The sequence below is a fragment of the Myotis nattereri genome (assembly GCF_964212035.1).
Source record: "Myotis nattereri genome assembly, chromosome: 6".
In the NCBI taxonomy this organism is placed as follows: domain Eukaryota; kingdom Metazoa; phylum Chordata; class Mammalia; order Chiroptera; family Vespertilionidae; genus Myotis; species Myotis nattereri.
In genome coordinates, this window is record NC_138081.1 from 75,589,908 (window position 1) to 75,606,115 (window position 16,208).

A 16,208-nucleotide genomic window follows, 5' to 3' on the forward strand; every position below is an offset into this window, starting at 1 on the left:
TGTGGATTAAAAGAAATATTTTATGTGAAAATACTTTGTAAACTAGACACGGCTAATCAAAAATAAGAATTTAAATAACAGATATAATGTAAAAGAATTTTAAGTATAATAAAGACTTGTCTTCTCTTAGACCAGTGGTTCTCAACCGGTGGGTCGCGACCCCTTTGGCGGTCGAACGACCCTTTCACAGGGGTCGCCTAAGACCATCCTGCATATCAGATATTTACATTACAATTCATAACAGTAGCAACATTACAGTTATGAAGTAGCAACGAAAATAATTTTATGGTTGGGTCACAACATGAGTAACTGTATTTAAAGGGCCAGAAGGTTGAGAACCACTGCTCTAAACTCATCTCCGCCCTAACCGGTTTGGCTCAGTGGATAGAGCGTCGGCCTGCGGGCTCAAGGGTCCCAGGTTCGATTCCGGTCAAGGGCATGTACCTTGGTTGCGGGCACGTCCCCAGTGGGGGGTGTGCACGAGGCAGCTGATCAATGTGTCTAACTTTCTGTCCCTCTCCCTTCTTCTCTGTAAAAAATCAATAAAATATACTTTAAAAAATAAAAATAAAAATAAACGCATCTCCTTTTAGTTTATTCACTCTTACAGACTGAATTATCAGTAAGTTAATGACTTTTGAATCCACATTTATAGCCCTTTCCTCCAGTCAATGATCTAGCTCCACAGTTTCAATCTGGAAACACTTGGGGTGGATGGAAAACAACTGATAATTTTTCTTCTTTTCTGCCACGTTGCCGTTATTTAACTCCCATGCTAAAAATTCTATAATAACTCTTTAGTATTTTATATATACTATTTTAAAAAACAAAACCTGGTTATGGTATCATTTTAATTGAGAGCTGGAAGCCTCAGTGTGATTATGTTTCCTGGTTTATCTCCCTGCTTTTATTATATCAGTCAAAAAAAAAAAAAAGTTAAAGCACGCAATTTCTCTCAAGGCATTGTCATTTATTCTATTAGAAGTACAATCTACACAAACAAAGTTATTTAGCTTCTCCCATATAAAATACTGACTCAGAAGGAGAGAGGAATTCTGGGTAGTTGAGGCAATCAGGTTATGTAAGTCTAAAATTCTTAGTGTATCCTCACAAAAACCAATACAGAACAACAAAAAGAACAATTAATACTACACAAAACTCAGATCTTTAACACATCCAAACTTCCAATCACATGTAAAACGAAAAAGACAAAGAGAATACCAATGAGCTATCTCCCACGTTCCAGCCGCAAGCCTGTGCGGACAGTGAGGGCAGTTTAGGGAAAACAAAACTGAACAGAGAAGAGAGAAGCAGAGACATAAGGTCCTCATTTATTAAAAAATTTTAAAAATCCTATCAAAATAAAATGGATACAATAATTCAAACAATTCACCTGACAAACGATTCACTCCAAGAAAACAGACAGCAAAGTAGAAGAAAACTAGAATATAACATCCTAAACTGAAGTAAACATCTTTAAACAAGCATTTGGAGACATCAAAAAAAGAAAAAAGCCTTGATCAATGTAGTATAAGAGTAGATTTCATTTCTGTCCCTGCTTCAAAATACAGGGCTCCTAAAACCCTTGGAATTTCCTGAATGACAGAAGAGTATTTTGTTATTCATGAGGAGCCTCCTTTGAGCACACCAGAGTTTTTGCTAATGAGGTAATTTAGGATGGGTCCCCTATATAACCTCTGGAAGGGGCTGTTCACCATAAAGACCAAGGGATTAGAGGGCTAGACTTTCAACCCCACCCACTAACCTCCAGGGAAGGAAGTAGGGGCTGAAAATTAAGCTCTATAAAAACTCTTGAACAATAAGATCTGATGAGCTCCAAGACTGAACACAACCACAAGCTGGGAGAGTGGTTCACCGCAGTTTCTGCACTTGGGACCTTCACGAACTCTCCCTATGTACCTCTTCATCTGTTTATCTTTATCCTTTATAATATTTTCAAAATAAACTGGTAAAAGCCATTCTAAAAAATTATCAAGTCTGAGGAGAACCTCCAATTTATAGTTGGTAGGTTAGAAGTACAACCTGAACTTCTGACTGACATCAAAAATGGGGCAGTCTTGTAGAACTGAGCCCTTAGTCTATAGGATCTGATGTTATCTCAGAACTAGGGTAAATTTGTAGGATACCTAGTTGGTGTCTGCTGAGAACTGAAGAATTGCTTGGTGGGAGAAAACCCCACACACATTTGGTCTCAAGAATACTGACAGTAGAGGAGAAAAATAGTTTTTCCCTTATAATCAGGAATTGCAAAAACAAAGAAAAGAAGTGGGCAAAAACAGAAAGAAGTGAAATAGAGCTGAATAAACACAAGAAAGAAACAGAGGGGGAAAGGCAAAATTATATCAGAAATGAAGACAAAAATTACATAGTGCCCAAAGAATACATTTACATAACATAATAACGGCTCTGAAAACAGCAGAAAAACAACCAAGAGAATGAAAATGAGATTTTTTTTTAAAATTAAAAAGTAAAAAGCATCAGAGAGGAAGCATTTGATATAGAAGACTGCGAAAAGAGATTCGATTTATGTTGAGAGCCTCTGTAAATGATAACCCGTTGTCCCAGAACTAATATTTCAAATTATAATCCAAAAAAATCTTTTGGAAATAAAAGAAGACCTGAAGCTACATTATTTAAAGAACCCACTGAACTCTTTAACCTGCAGCAAGCAAATGGAACTGAAAAAAGATCAAATAACTCACAAGGACAAGACCATCAACTGCCATCAAAATTCTCAAAAACAACATAAAACAAGGCCAAAATGAGGGAGCATTTTCAAAAAGCTGCAGGAAAGAAATGTAAATTTAGTTTATGTTCAGTTAAGCTATCCTTTAAGTATCGAGGACACAGAGAAACAGTTTTAAACATACAAGGGCTCCTAGTCATCAGCCCTTCTTGAGGAATCTACTAGAAGAAAAATTCACCAAACCAAGAGATGATGGGGAAATTTCAGCAAAAAAATTGGTGATGAATACTTAATATATTTAGTTACATATCTAAAAGCAAAACAAAGGTAGAAATAAGAGTAGAAGAATAATATATAATATGACGGTGCTATATGTTATATATTGCATGTTGTGACAAAGTATAAATAAAACAACTCAAAATTTGATGGAGAAGGGAGAGTGGAAAATAAGGAGAGTAAATTCCTTGGTTATGTATGCAATCAATATAAGTTAAAGTAAATACCATTAAAAACTCACAAACCAGTGGCAAATTTTCAAATGCGCCCAGCTCACATTTTTTTATATTAGTAAGATAAATACATTATCTTCCTAAAAATTGCAAAGATGCAACTGCTATTAGGTATTTCACAATGAAACTTATCCCAAACTACTGTACCTTACAGTAAAGTCATAGGAACATGAAGCCAGCACAGAAGAATGAAATGGTGAAAACTATAAAACAAAATATTTTATTGGTTAGCTGTAATTATAACATGCTTAATAAGTTAAAATCTAGTCAGGGCTGTCACTAAAAATTATGCTTTTCTGAGCTTTATATGCTTTAATTCAAGGCAAAAATATTTTAGCCTTTTATGTACATTATCATCTACAGGAAAAACACTTAAATTTAAAATAGTATATTTTACATAAGTAATAACATACTTTCATAAGCTGCCCTTTGCATGACATTTCTTTATTGTCTTTCTCACCAGTACTTTAATAGTTACATACACATAATAACCAGATTTGCCAACTTTCTAGTTTGCAAAATACTTTCACTACATTACCCTATTTCATTCTCAGAAGCACTGTGAACAAAAATTGAAAATATCTTCAACTGCTAAAACCTGTGTGCCAGGGCACTGTGTCTCATATGTTAAGTTGCAGTCAGTAAAATTTAAAATATTAATTTAATTGAAATTTTAGATTTTTGAAATAGGAATAGCATAATTATCTTATTGAAAAGATCAATAAGCCCAACTGGAGTGGCTCAGCAGTTGAGCATTGACCTATGAACCAAGAGGTCACAGTTCGATTCCCAGTCAGGGCATATGCCTGGGTTGCAGGCTCAATTCCCAATAGGGGGCATGCAGGAGGCAGCTGATCAATGATTCTATCTCATCACTGATGTTTCTATCTCTCTCCCCGTCTCCCTTCCTGTCTGAAATCAATAAAAATATATATTTTTTAATAAACAAAAGATCAATAGGTACTTTTTACCTTCAGTGTTCAAAACAAAGAATGAAATTCAAAGATGTGACTTAGTAAGATGTTTTCTACAGTGAATTAGCAAAGCCTACCTAAATAGAAGCTGGAAAACTAAATTATGGCTGTTATAAGCAGGCAAATTTCTTAGGAGCAGCAGAAAAAAGTTATCTCATGCTCTGCTGTTTACAGAGTGGAAAACTTTTTATACCTCAAATGTTTGTGAACATTCATATATACTATCATGGTAGAGAAAAGAAAAAATTAACCATTTTGCTATATGAGTTTCAACAAAGTACAGAGACCGTCTCACTGAATGGAAAATTATGAAGCATATAATACTAAAAGTAATTAGTATATATTAAAAAATATTAAAAGAATAGTAGATTGGGGATGACAGAATAAAAAAATTATTTAACTCTAAGTATGAATTGGCTACATTGTCCCAATTCATTCAACAATTATTCAAATATTTTACCTAATATTAGCTTTCAATGTTCACTATAACTAGTTGGGTAACAAAAACATGCATAAAAAATAATAAATAACTCCAACCCATAAGCACCTTTTATACTTCATTGCTTATATTTTATTCTATGTATAAAAAGAAAGGATAAAAACTTACTTTCACTCTCCTGATAGCATAGGTGTGACCAAGCAGTTCAAACACTGGTTGTCGAACATTCCTCAAGTCCCAGCCCCTCAAACTACAATCAACTGCCCCCGTCACCAGCAAATTCTGAAAGCAATGCAAAGTAAACTGTGACAACTTTTCAATTAAGTAGTGTCCAGGCTTTTCTACCAGAAACAATATCTATTTTCAGATCATTATTTAATTAGAACACAGGAGTCATTCTTGAGAAGTTATATGAGAAGTATAGAAAGGAATCGAAATATACATCAGAAAAGCAAAAATTAAGTCTGACTTGAGAGAAAAAGAGCTACATATACTTTAAGCATGTGTGGAACACTACACACTACAGAAAAAGGCATAGTCCCAAATAGCATTGTAGATTTTCCAATCCACCTTAGTAATATTAAGAAGTACGTAATGGATTAAAAATTACATCTGACAATGAATTACCTTTCTCTTCAGCATGCCCTGGGGGTTTATTGGGCATTAAAAGGCAAAAGTTCTGTTAATTTAGAATTATTTTAAAGCAAAGGTATAAATTAAATCTTTATATATTTTTCTAAATCTAAATCAATCATTGTTCCCAACTCCCACAGGCCATATCTCAATATGATGTCTAAACATAACAGAAAATCTATGCAAATAATGATAAGCCTCCTTATCTAGTGGGTTTTGAAACTTCTGCTTTTTACAAACCCAAGTGGATCCAGAGTTCCTAGCTGAATAGACCAAGTGCCGAGTTCACACTCAGCTCTATCCCACATCAACCAGAGCAATAATTCATTGTCTGAATGAGTTGGGCTTCAGTATAAGCTCATTTAAAGATAAGTTTCAATGTTTAAAAATAAAATTTAAAGCACTCTCAAGTGTCAATGGGCATCTGTTTTAGAATTCCCAAATATATAGTTCACAATTTCATTTTCCTATATGAAAAAAATCATTATAATGAGAATAAACTATAGTTGTCAGCACTGAAATTTTTATTTTGATCAAGTATTACTACTGAACAGGTACTGTATTTTTAAAATCTATTTTATTTCTTTTTATTTAAAAAACTCTGCCAATATAATGTGCTCTTAATTTTTATTCATTAATTTAACACAGGGGAAAATAAGGCATATGTTTTACTTCTTTGTCACAGCAGCAGACCACTTCAGGTATATAAATATATATATGTCAGCACATATTTGATTCATTGCTATTTCTAATTCATATGTTTCTGTGGTTAACTGAAGTGTTACAAGATGTTACAACTGGACACTGCTATCTTAAGAAGCATGAAGCTTGGTTAGGCTTATAAGGGAAGATAAAACAGAAAATACTAAAAACTGATGGAATGTTAAATTAAAAATCAACCTACAAATAGTTCAGCAGTCTGAATAGCAAAATGAACAAGGATGGAAAGCAAAAGCTGACACAAATTGGCAGGGTTAAGAGCAATAAAGAAAAAAAAATCACATAAATTGTAAAGCAGTTTCCGAAACAAACAAGTAAGGCTGCACTGTTGAACTTTGAGAATTTCTGTTTCTTATTCTGCCTGTTTTATGTGCACTTAAATCCAATTAATGCTAATGCAGGTCACTCACAATCGTCAATTAGAAGTGAAAGGGACTAAATTTAACTTAATGGTTCATAAACACTATCAAATCCACATAAACAAAGACAAAATAAAATCTAGAACATTTCACCATTAGGAAGAGCTGAGCAGATCAGGATAGAGCGAGACAGAGTACCTCATTGTATTTACACCAGTCGCAACTCAAAACTTCTGCCTGATGTGCTGGAACCACAATTCTGACTCCTGCTGCCTTCACGTCCCAAATCCTTAGGGTCTGATCACCTGGTGAAAGAGGAAGGCTTGATCACTGTGCATCACACAACCTGCATACTCAGTGACATGTATTCATGATGGAAACTCATGGGAAACACACTGCCTTCCCTGACAGGATACTGCCATGTGTTTATCACATAAATACACATATTGTTTTCAACTATAATAATGCACTATAAGACCTACTAAAACTGATGAACTCAAACAAATAATACACCATGACAATGTTTTTTAGATGTATTCAAATTGGAAAAATCTGAATCTCACACTGAGAAAAGCACAGTGCTGATCAAACACACATCTGTGCTTTTTTTCTTCAGGAAAAGAGCCCCCAAATCCTTGCTTCTAATAAATAAAGTTAGTGCCCTGTACCAGCACATGCTATAGGAAACAAAACAGTAACAATTTTACTATTAAGTGTAGGCAAAGTCTACCAAGCCAAAATGGAGACTTTTTAAATCTTAGTTTTTATGTTTGCCACATTTTAATCGGCCATCCAGAGAGATTTTTTCTCCTTGGAAAAAAACAAGTTGAAAAATTTTAAGAATTATACTTTGCATTATTACAAAACCGGTTTACATTGCTTAGCTACACAAAGTCACCCCTGATTAAATGTTTTATGTGCTGTTTACCTTGAATTTTTGTAAACTATGAGAAAACAACAAAATGCCCAGATGAATAAATCCCAGGATAAAAAAATATATACAGCTACATCAAAAGTAAATTGCAATTCCTGATCATGAGAGAAAGCTCGTTCATATTGATGGTAAGACTGTGGTCTATGGGATGGTGGCAGTCAAGGTCTTGAATTCCATTAGTGGTTGTGCGACCCTGCACAAGTTCTATGATATCTCTGAGAATGATACCTCATTGCTAAAAAAGAAACAATGCTTACATGTAGGGTTGTACAAGAATTTAGTGTAATAAAAGTTTCTGCAAAGCACCTATCATGACTGCTAGCACAGAGTAGATGTTTTAATAAATGGCATATAGAAGTGCTAAATCTTTAAATTATTCTTTACTTACCTACATATATGTTCCTATATTTCAGATTCTTAATCAGATCATTTAGCTAAATTTAGCTATTTTAGATAATTTTTTTCCTGATTTCCTTGGATGTTGCTTAAGAAAGATAAGTATAAATTTGTTGGTAGTAATGAAATGTAGAGGTTGCAGGTCTGCAACTGATAGGAGAAGCTGACCAGACAGGTCCAAGCAAGGCCTGTAGGCAAAGGAGATCCCTAATCATCTTGGAGGGAGTGATGAAGTTCACTTGGAGCTTCAGTCGCTAAAAGCCGAGTCATAGACAAAAACATTGGATTCTGCACAAGGCTTCCAATAAGACATAGAAAGTGCCTAAATGGTGTACACCAGCTTTCAAAAATTTATTTTATACTAGGGGCCCGGTGCACGAAATTCGTGCACTGGGTGTGTGTGGGGGGGGGAGTGTCCCTCAGCCCAGCCTGCCCCCTCTCACATACTGGGAGCCCTCAGGTGTTGACCCCAGCCCAGGCCTGACGCCTCTGACAGAGGCGTCAGGCCTGGGCTGGGGGCAGAACCAGTGATGGGGGGAAATGAGGGTCCCCTGCTGGGCGGGAGAGCGGGTTGGGGGCGAGTCGCCCTGCCGGCCCGCATGATTGGTCCCGGGCGACCACAGGCACTCATGCCCGCTCTCCCGGGTTGAGGGCGTGAGTGCCAGTGGTCGCCACAGCCGCCCCGCCGGCTCGCGTCCGGGTTTGCCGGCCGGATCGGGTCCCGGGCGACCACTGGCACTCACGCCCCCTACCCGCTCTCGCGGGTTGGCGGCGTGAGTGCGGGCGGACGCCGCAGCCACCTCGCCGGCCCGCGTCCAGGTCTACCGGCAGGATCAGGTCTCGGGTGACTGCTGGCACTCACACCCCCAACCTGCTCTCTGATGGCGCTGTACCATCCTGCCTGCAATATGCAAATTAGCCGCCATCTTTTTTGGCGGTTAACTGCCAATCTTAGTTGGCAGTTAATTTGCATATCTCACTGATTAGCCAATGAAAAAGGTATCGGTTGTACGCCAATTACCATTTTTCTCTTTTATTAGTATAGGATTAGGGCTGAAACTATAAAGTCTGCTATAACTATTAAGCATTGTTTAAAGTTCAGAGAGCTTGTGTTCACCCTAAAAATTACATTATATAGATATGAATGATTTAAGGTGACAAAATATTATAATGAATGTTGACTAGGAGATTAAGAAATAACTGTTATTCTAACAACAATATGGATGAATCCCACAAAGAATGTTGATCAAAAGAAACCAGACACAAAAGGCAATGTTAATCTATGCTATTAGAAGGCAGCACAGTGGTCACCCTGGGATGCGGGGGCAGTAATGACTGGAAGATATGAGGAGGGCCTCTGGAAACATTCTGTTTCTTGATCTGGTTGCTGGTACACAGATGTGTTCATTGTAAAAATCCATTGCCTTGTACACTTAAGATCCTGCACTGTTCTATATGTGTATTATCCTATATAATAAAAAGGTAATATGCAAATTGACCCTCATGCCCCCACATCATAAGATGGCCGCCCCACGTCGTCACAAAGATGGCCACCCCACGTTGTCACAAGATGGCCAGCAGGGGAGGGCAGGTGGGGAGGACCAGGTCGGCAGGGGAGGGCAGTTGGGGGTGATCGGACCAGAAGGGGAGCAGTTAGGTGTCAATCAGGCCGGCAGGGGAGCGGTTAGGGGGCAATCAGGCAGGCAGGCAGGTGAGTGGTTGGGAGCCAGCAGTCCCGGATTGTGAGAGGGATGTCCGACTGCCAGTTTAGGCCTGATCCCATAAGAATTGGGACTAAACCGGCAGTCAGTCATCCCCCAAGGGGTCCCAGATTGGAGAGGGTGCAGGCCAGGTTGAGGGACACCCCCCCCCCCCATGCACGATTTTGTGCACCGGGCCTCTAGTCTATATTTATAAAGGCCTAAGTGACCATTACAGCAGAACGACCGAAACCCAGTGGCTATGACACACACTGAGTAGGCAGGCAGGTGAGTAGTTAGGGGCAAGCAGTCCCAGATTGTGAGAGGGATGTCTAACTGCCGGTTTAGGCCCGATCCCCCTCAGACATCCCCCGAGGGGTCCCAGATTTCGAGAGGGTGCAGGCCAGGCTGAGGGACCCCCACCGCCCCCATGCACGAATTTCATGCACTCCAATAGAGACCAAACAAAACAACAACAAAGGCTGGGTAGTTGGTTATTCTAAACTTCTCTAGGACAATATTTTAGTTCCTCACTATCATTCCCAAACAACATTTTTTTTTTTAAGTGCCATGGCCTGTCCCCTCTTGCAGTTAATTTAAAGGATACCAATTGCTCTGCAGGAGCTAAGAATTCACTTCCTTGACAGTCGCTCCTGCTGCACACATTTGGTACTTCATCCTCATCCATTGGTTTGCCAGGTAGGATAGAGACTTTCTGGCCAAATGGCACAAAGACTCGCTCAACTCTCTGAGCCACCAGGACACCTGTATTTGCTGTTTTCAAATCATATTTTCAAAAAAACTGGCCTTTCATTGTCAGCTGAACATTTATCAGGGCCCTGTAATGGTGCCATAGACCCACCTGAATTACCAGCTTCTCTTATCAGTTGCAGATCTGCCAATGGCAGCAGAACCAATGAATGAAAGTGCACAGTGCGGAACAGGAAGCACTGGCTGCTACTACGTCTAAATTTCAAATTGCAGCAGATAAAAGGAAGTTGGGTAGAAAGAATGAGTGTGAATGTTGAATTTGAAAGAGTGAAGTGAACTGTTTGGGCCCAAATTATTTAATTTAATTGAAATACCAGATGCCTATCAGATATCATATGACTTTTTCTTAGAGTAGAATGAGGTTTTCTTAACTACTAGACCCAACACATTCACACATGGCTATCATTTATGCAATTATATGGCATCTGTAAGAGCAGTATCTTAGTTTTCATGGTTCACAAGAAAGTTTACTTCACATTAATCCTCTTTCCACAACAAGCTCAAATATTCTTCCCTTCTAGCTCATATAATTTAGAAATATAAATTCTGTACTAATACAACTACCATGAACTAGACAAAATGCAACATCCTTAGAGAACTCTGCTATGGAAGGTAAATCTAGATCTAAATCTCTAACAAATCCCCCGTTTTGGCCTGTCTTAATTTAGCTAATGATAAATTTAGTTCTACTAGTAGATTTGCATACAACTTTTAAGGTTACTAAATCTTTGAGTAAATTTTTTAAAGAAACATATTTCATAGCACACAGGTCTAGTGCATGATTTTCATCAAAACCCCTCAGACCTATTTCAAGCCTTGAATAAGTAGCATTTTAGTGACAGTTGGCCCCCTAGAATGTATCCATCTACTTCCACCGAATCAGGAAGCAACTCTTTCCATTCTCAGTGTATGTAGTTTGGGCACCACTCTCTCCCATTTCCCATTCCCAACTGCAGGAACTAAGCGGGAAAGAAGCAACTAACACATTACACGCCCCTCTCCAACCACAGAGACCCTTCAGAGCCATGAGAGAAACGAGACTTGCCTAGATGTCTGAGAACCTCTCACTTTTTCCTACTGTGCAGAAACCAAAAAGGATGTGGGGGTTACAACTACTGCCATTTTGCTATCACGTGGTACCTGATACTGAAACCAACTGAGCAGATGACAGAACAAAAATTAGGACAAGAACATCCTTCGAATCCCATATCCAGTCATGTCTCTTTAAAGCCAGTTCTAATTCTGGACTTTAAAACTATGTGAGCAAATAAATAATCTTCTTCCTTTACTAGTTTGGGTCAGAATTTTTTTCAATTTCAACAAAATAAGTCCTGGTTAATATGACCACTATTTATATTCATTTCTAATTATAACACATGCAAATAATGTCATTAAACAGATGGTCTTTTTTTTCTACTAAAGCTAATGAACACTGTTGATAAAAGACTTTTATACACTATCTATTTACAACATACAGACAGTTTTAAATATTAAGTTTTATGATTATACTGCTAACATTCTACATATAATTAATCTTTTTCTGCTATTCAGTCTCACACTGAACACTCTATATGTAATATCCAGAGTCAATATTACGTATACCATGCTACACAAAAGGCCAATGAAACAAGTGGTGTGTGTGACTCAGTTCAAATAAAGGGCTAATATACACAATTCTACCTGACATTTAAATAAATGCAGCTGTGTTAGTTCATGATTTTGTCACTGTCAGATTTTGCATTTGGTCATGGGCATAAAAAGAAGAATGATTAAAATAAAATGGAGACAATTTTAGAACTTAAATAATAATATAAAATAACAAAATTATATACAATAATAAGACAAAGGAATTTTTAAAAAATATGTTAGTTCAGGGAGTTTTACTTACTAACACTTTTCCAAATATGTAAAATTGCACTCATTATTAATTCTAGTTTATTATGAATAATGACAATCAGAGCTCCCAGCGGACATGTCTTCATTGTTTTACCCTTGAAGCATGTTTCAGTTCATTGAAAGTGGATCTATTCCAGCGGTTCTCGACCCCTCTGGGGGTCGAACGACCTTTTCATAGGGGTCTCCTAAGACCATCGGAAAACACATATATACTTACATATTGTTTTTGTGATTAATCACTATGCTTTAATTATGTTTAATTTGTAGCAATGAAAATACATCCTGCATATCAGATATTTACATTATGATTCATAACAGTAGCAAAATTACAGTTATGAAGTAGCAACGAAAATAATTTTATGGTTGGAGTCACCACAACATGAGGAACTGTATTAAAGGGTCACGGCATTAGGAAGGTTGAGAACCACTGATCTATTCTATACCATTAATTCCATTCAGGGTTTGAAATGTCTCCTTTGGAACTGTAGGATAAAAGGCTAAAGGGCATGCCTTTTCTAAGAAAATGATGCTAACGTAAATTTGATTCACATCTTCATTAAAATTTTAATTTAATTGTACTAATACTCTATGTTAGAGCTTTTTACTAATAGTAAAATTATAAAAATTACGTATAACCATTACACTGAACTGTGGTCATCTTATAGATGTGATTCACTATAATCATGAAACTCATTAGCATTTACAATAAATTAAAGCACAAAAGACGATTAACTCAAGTTATATATAGAGGCTAAAGAGTTAATTCAAATTAAATGTATCAGTATTGCTATCATTTACTTAATACACAACTGGCCTTATGACTAACTGCACAACAGAAAGATAAAAGATGAAAGGCCAAAACCGGTTTGGCTCAGTGGATAGAGCGTCGGCCTGCGGACTGGGGGGTCCCGGGTTCGATTCCGGTCAAGGGCATGTGCCTGGGTTGCGGGCACATCCCCAGTGGGAGGTGTGCTGGAGGCAGCTGATCGATGTTTCTCTCTCATCGATGTTTCTAGCTCTCTATCTCTCTCCCTTCCTCTCTGTAAAAAATCAATAAAATATATTAAAAAAAAAAAAAGATGAAAGAAGAAATTTAAGCTTGGAAAAGGAAATGTGACAAGAAAAAATATATTCTTCTTCCCATCCCAAAAGCCTTGATGTACCTCTTTCTCTACGTTAAAATTATTTTAATAAATTTAAGTATATAATATAAATGCATATATAATTCACAATATATAATTGATGGATATTCTTTTCCATCAAGTTTATCAAAACTATGGTCCAAAACCTCTTTCTGAATGGTGGTATGATTTATTCAATTCAGCTATTATACTGTATTAAGATTACTAAGAAATCTCCACAATCAAAAACTGTTTTCTAAAAACAATGTTTTCAATGGGAAAAAAGAATTTGGGAATCTGGGACAGGAGAATTCTGACTCATAGTCACAAAGTTATTTTTCTATGCAATTTCAACAACAACAAAGGTTTTAAGCAGATAAAACTTAACATCACTAAGCAAATTCAGCCTTTAAAAGTATCTGACTTTTTCCTCAAAAATATTCCCCACAAATATTTTAAATCTTTTGTATCATATATTCTGGAGTGGGCAAAAGAATTTTTATGGAGAAACACAAGAAAATGTTAATAATGGTTAAATAAAGGGGAGGGGGAGGGGAGGCTTTTACTTTTTATTTGGCATGTTTCTGTGTTGTCTGAATTTCCTCACTGTAGGTACATGGTTGGAATAGGAATTATCTGGAATACCACTTTTTTCTTTATAAATTTATTTTTTGAAAGTTATAAAAGTAAAAAATAAAAAGTGATGATCTTACTTAGTCCATCACCACAATATTTATGATTAATTAGCACACGTTACATATTCTTATAACTGTTACTCCAACTTAGCAACCTTTGTTCTGATAAACAAACCAAAGATAAAACCATTTATGCAAAGCCGCTCAGGGGCTAGTGAAAACAGCTAGACTGGTTCCTACTTTTGAAAGATTTATAACCAGTTGTAATCTGCCTAAGAGAAACTGTATTTGTTCATTAATAGTGCGTTCTATCTAATTCACACTAGTAAAAGTCTTGGTGCAGCAGATTTTACAATATCACTAAGAACTGGTATTCCATATTCTTAACCACATGAACTCTAACTCCAAATGCCTTTCAATGCACTGCTTCCTCTCTGTGGAGAACAATTCTCTCTCTAACCACAGGCAGAAGGGGTTGCTCTTCCGTTTCAGCTTCTTCCCCTGTCGTCTCTGGAGGACCCTGACACTGAATTTGTTCATGTAAAATCAGGAGAGCACAAGAGAGAGGCTAGACTGGTGGGAAGAAAGTACAAGAGCTGTGAGGGCAGATTGAAGGGGTGTGAGGAGAATAAGGCAAGTGGCCCGGGGAAAGGAGCTCCAGAGCAGCTAGAAATGAGTGAAGACCAGACAGCTGGCAGCTGGACTGCACTGCTGTAATGGCACTGCAGAGAACCTGGGCAATGTGTCTCTACAACTCATAAGTTAGACTGTTCAGATTTTACATGACTTATGATTGGCCCACAAATCACATTTGTAAATCTTTATGCAAACAGTACAAAGTGTAATTATTACGGTTGACAAAATAAATTTTCTCTATAAAAAATAGAGACATAAATATAAGTATCTACTTTACCTTAAAATTGCTAACATCAATCAAAAGCAAAGCAACTGTCAAAAAAAAGATCATACCAAAACCTATCCTTGCTATATGGCTTAGTGGCAATGAATTACAGAGAATACCCCTAAAAGGAGGGTAAACATCAAAGAGAGACTGATGCCCAAGTCCTCAACTGCTCTTTGTCCTACACCTCTTACCTCATCAAAAAGAAATATGTAAGTCAAATGGCTAGAATCATCAAAAAGTAATCCAGGTTGGGAAAGAATGAAACAGTCTAAAGAGCACAAAGAATTGGGTTTTTTGGTGTGTTATTTCCTCGGAATCTAAGGTACACAGCGCCACCTATTGAGGAAAGCAAGACCACCATTCACTACAAGTAAGACTTTTGGTAAATATGGAATTATTTACCTGAGGCTGAAGCAAAGCAACCAGGAATGTGGGGAGACCAGATTGTGCTATAAATGACACTTTCATGGCCTCTAAAGGTGCATAAAGACTTGCCAACATTTGGATCCCACTACAAATAAATGAACAGATCAATTACTTAACAGGTAAATTCAAATGTATGCTTTCACATATATAAAATATATATATACATATACACATATGATATACACACATGTCTCCAGGACTTTTTAAAAATCTATTTTTACATAAATCAAGATGGTATTTAAGGGGCCAAAATAATCAATGCTGAGCTGATTATTAGTTTACAGCCAAAAGATTAGAAAATATTAAATTCTAATAAATGCTTTCATACATTTTTTTTGAAAATAAAATTAGCTGCCTAATTTAAAAGCTACATAAAATATATTCTAGAATAGAAAAAACACAGTGGAAGCTTTGGGGAAAGGAATATTTGTTTTTAAATACAGCAATGTCAACTTACCAATTTGATGGTTTGATCCCATGAACCAGATACCACAAGGTGTTCACCTCTGGTTTGGCTCCAATCAACACTATATACCTATAAACATTTAAAAGTGTTATTTAGAAAGCAAAAGAGCATCAAGTTCAATACTATATTTTATCTCCTTATAACAGTGATAGCCAGCTAGAACAACTAATTTACTTTGTTGAAACATCAAGTCTACAAATCTTAACATGGTGTCTGAGAAATGGAAAGTTACCTTGTCCACTCCTCCAGACTTATTCCTTACAGATTCTACTTAATAAAATTCTACAGAATATTTCCAAATCTCCTTCACTAACACAAATTATACGTATTTTTAAACCTACCAACAAGTCACTGTTTGCAGCGCCCTGAGGAAATGTCAAAGTAGATCAGAAAGCCATCCAAAAAAGCTTGCTGGGTCAATGTTTATCAGAAAACATTAAAATTCAATTACTATCACTAGCTGGCCTTTCTTAGAAAAAGCTTATAGGAACCAGGTGATCCTTTCAGATCTCTTGGTAAACAGCTTTAGTTATCCAATGCTGCTATTCTAATCTATGCTTCACTGCCCTCAGTGAACCATTTCAAATAAACTATTTGGAAAAATTTTCAATGTCATTT

At 36.9% G+C, this 16,208-nt stretch overlaps 1 protein-coding gene across 1 annotated transcript in view; it reads right to left on the reverse strand.

The window, feature by feature from the left end:
- The window catches only part of PEX7 (peroxisomal biogenesis factor 7), a 66,752-nt gene that overhangs the window by 36,681 nt on the left and 13,863 nt on the right, over positions 1-16,208 (reverse strand). Inside the window, exons 4-8 of the mRNA XM_081093947.1 lie at positions 15,582-15,659; positions 15,101-15,209; positions 6,540-6,646; positions 4,798-4,911; positions 3,364-3,419 (exon numbers count right to left, since the gene is read on the reverse strand). Coding sequence (XP_080950073.1) covers positions 3,364-3,419; positions 4,798-4,911; positions 6,540-6,646; positions 15,101-15,209; positions 15,582-15,659 — 464 coding nt within the window. The remainder of the gene's footprint in view (positions 1-3,363; positions 3,420-4,797; positions 4,912-6,539; positions 6,647-15,100; positions 15,210-15,581; positions 15,660-16,208) is intronic.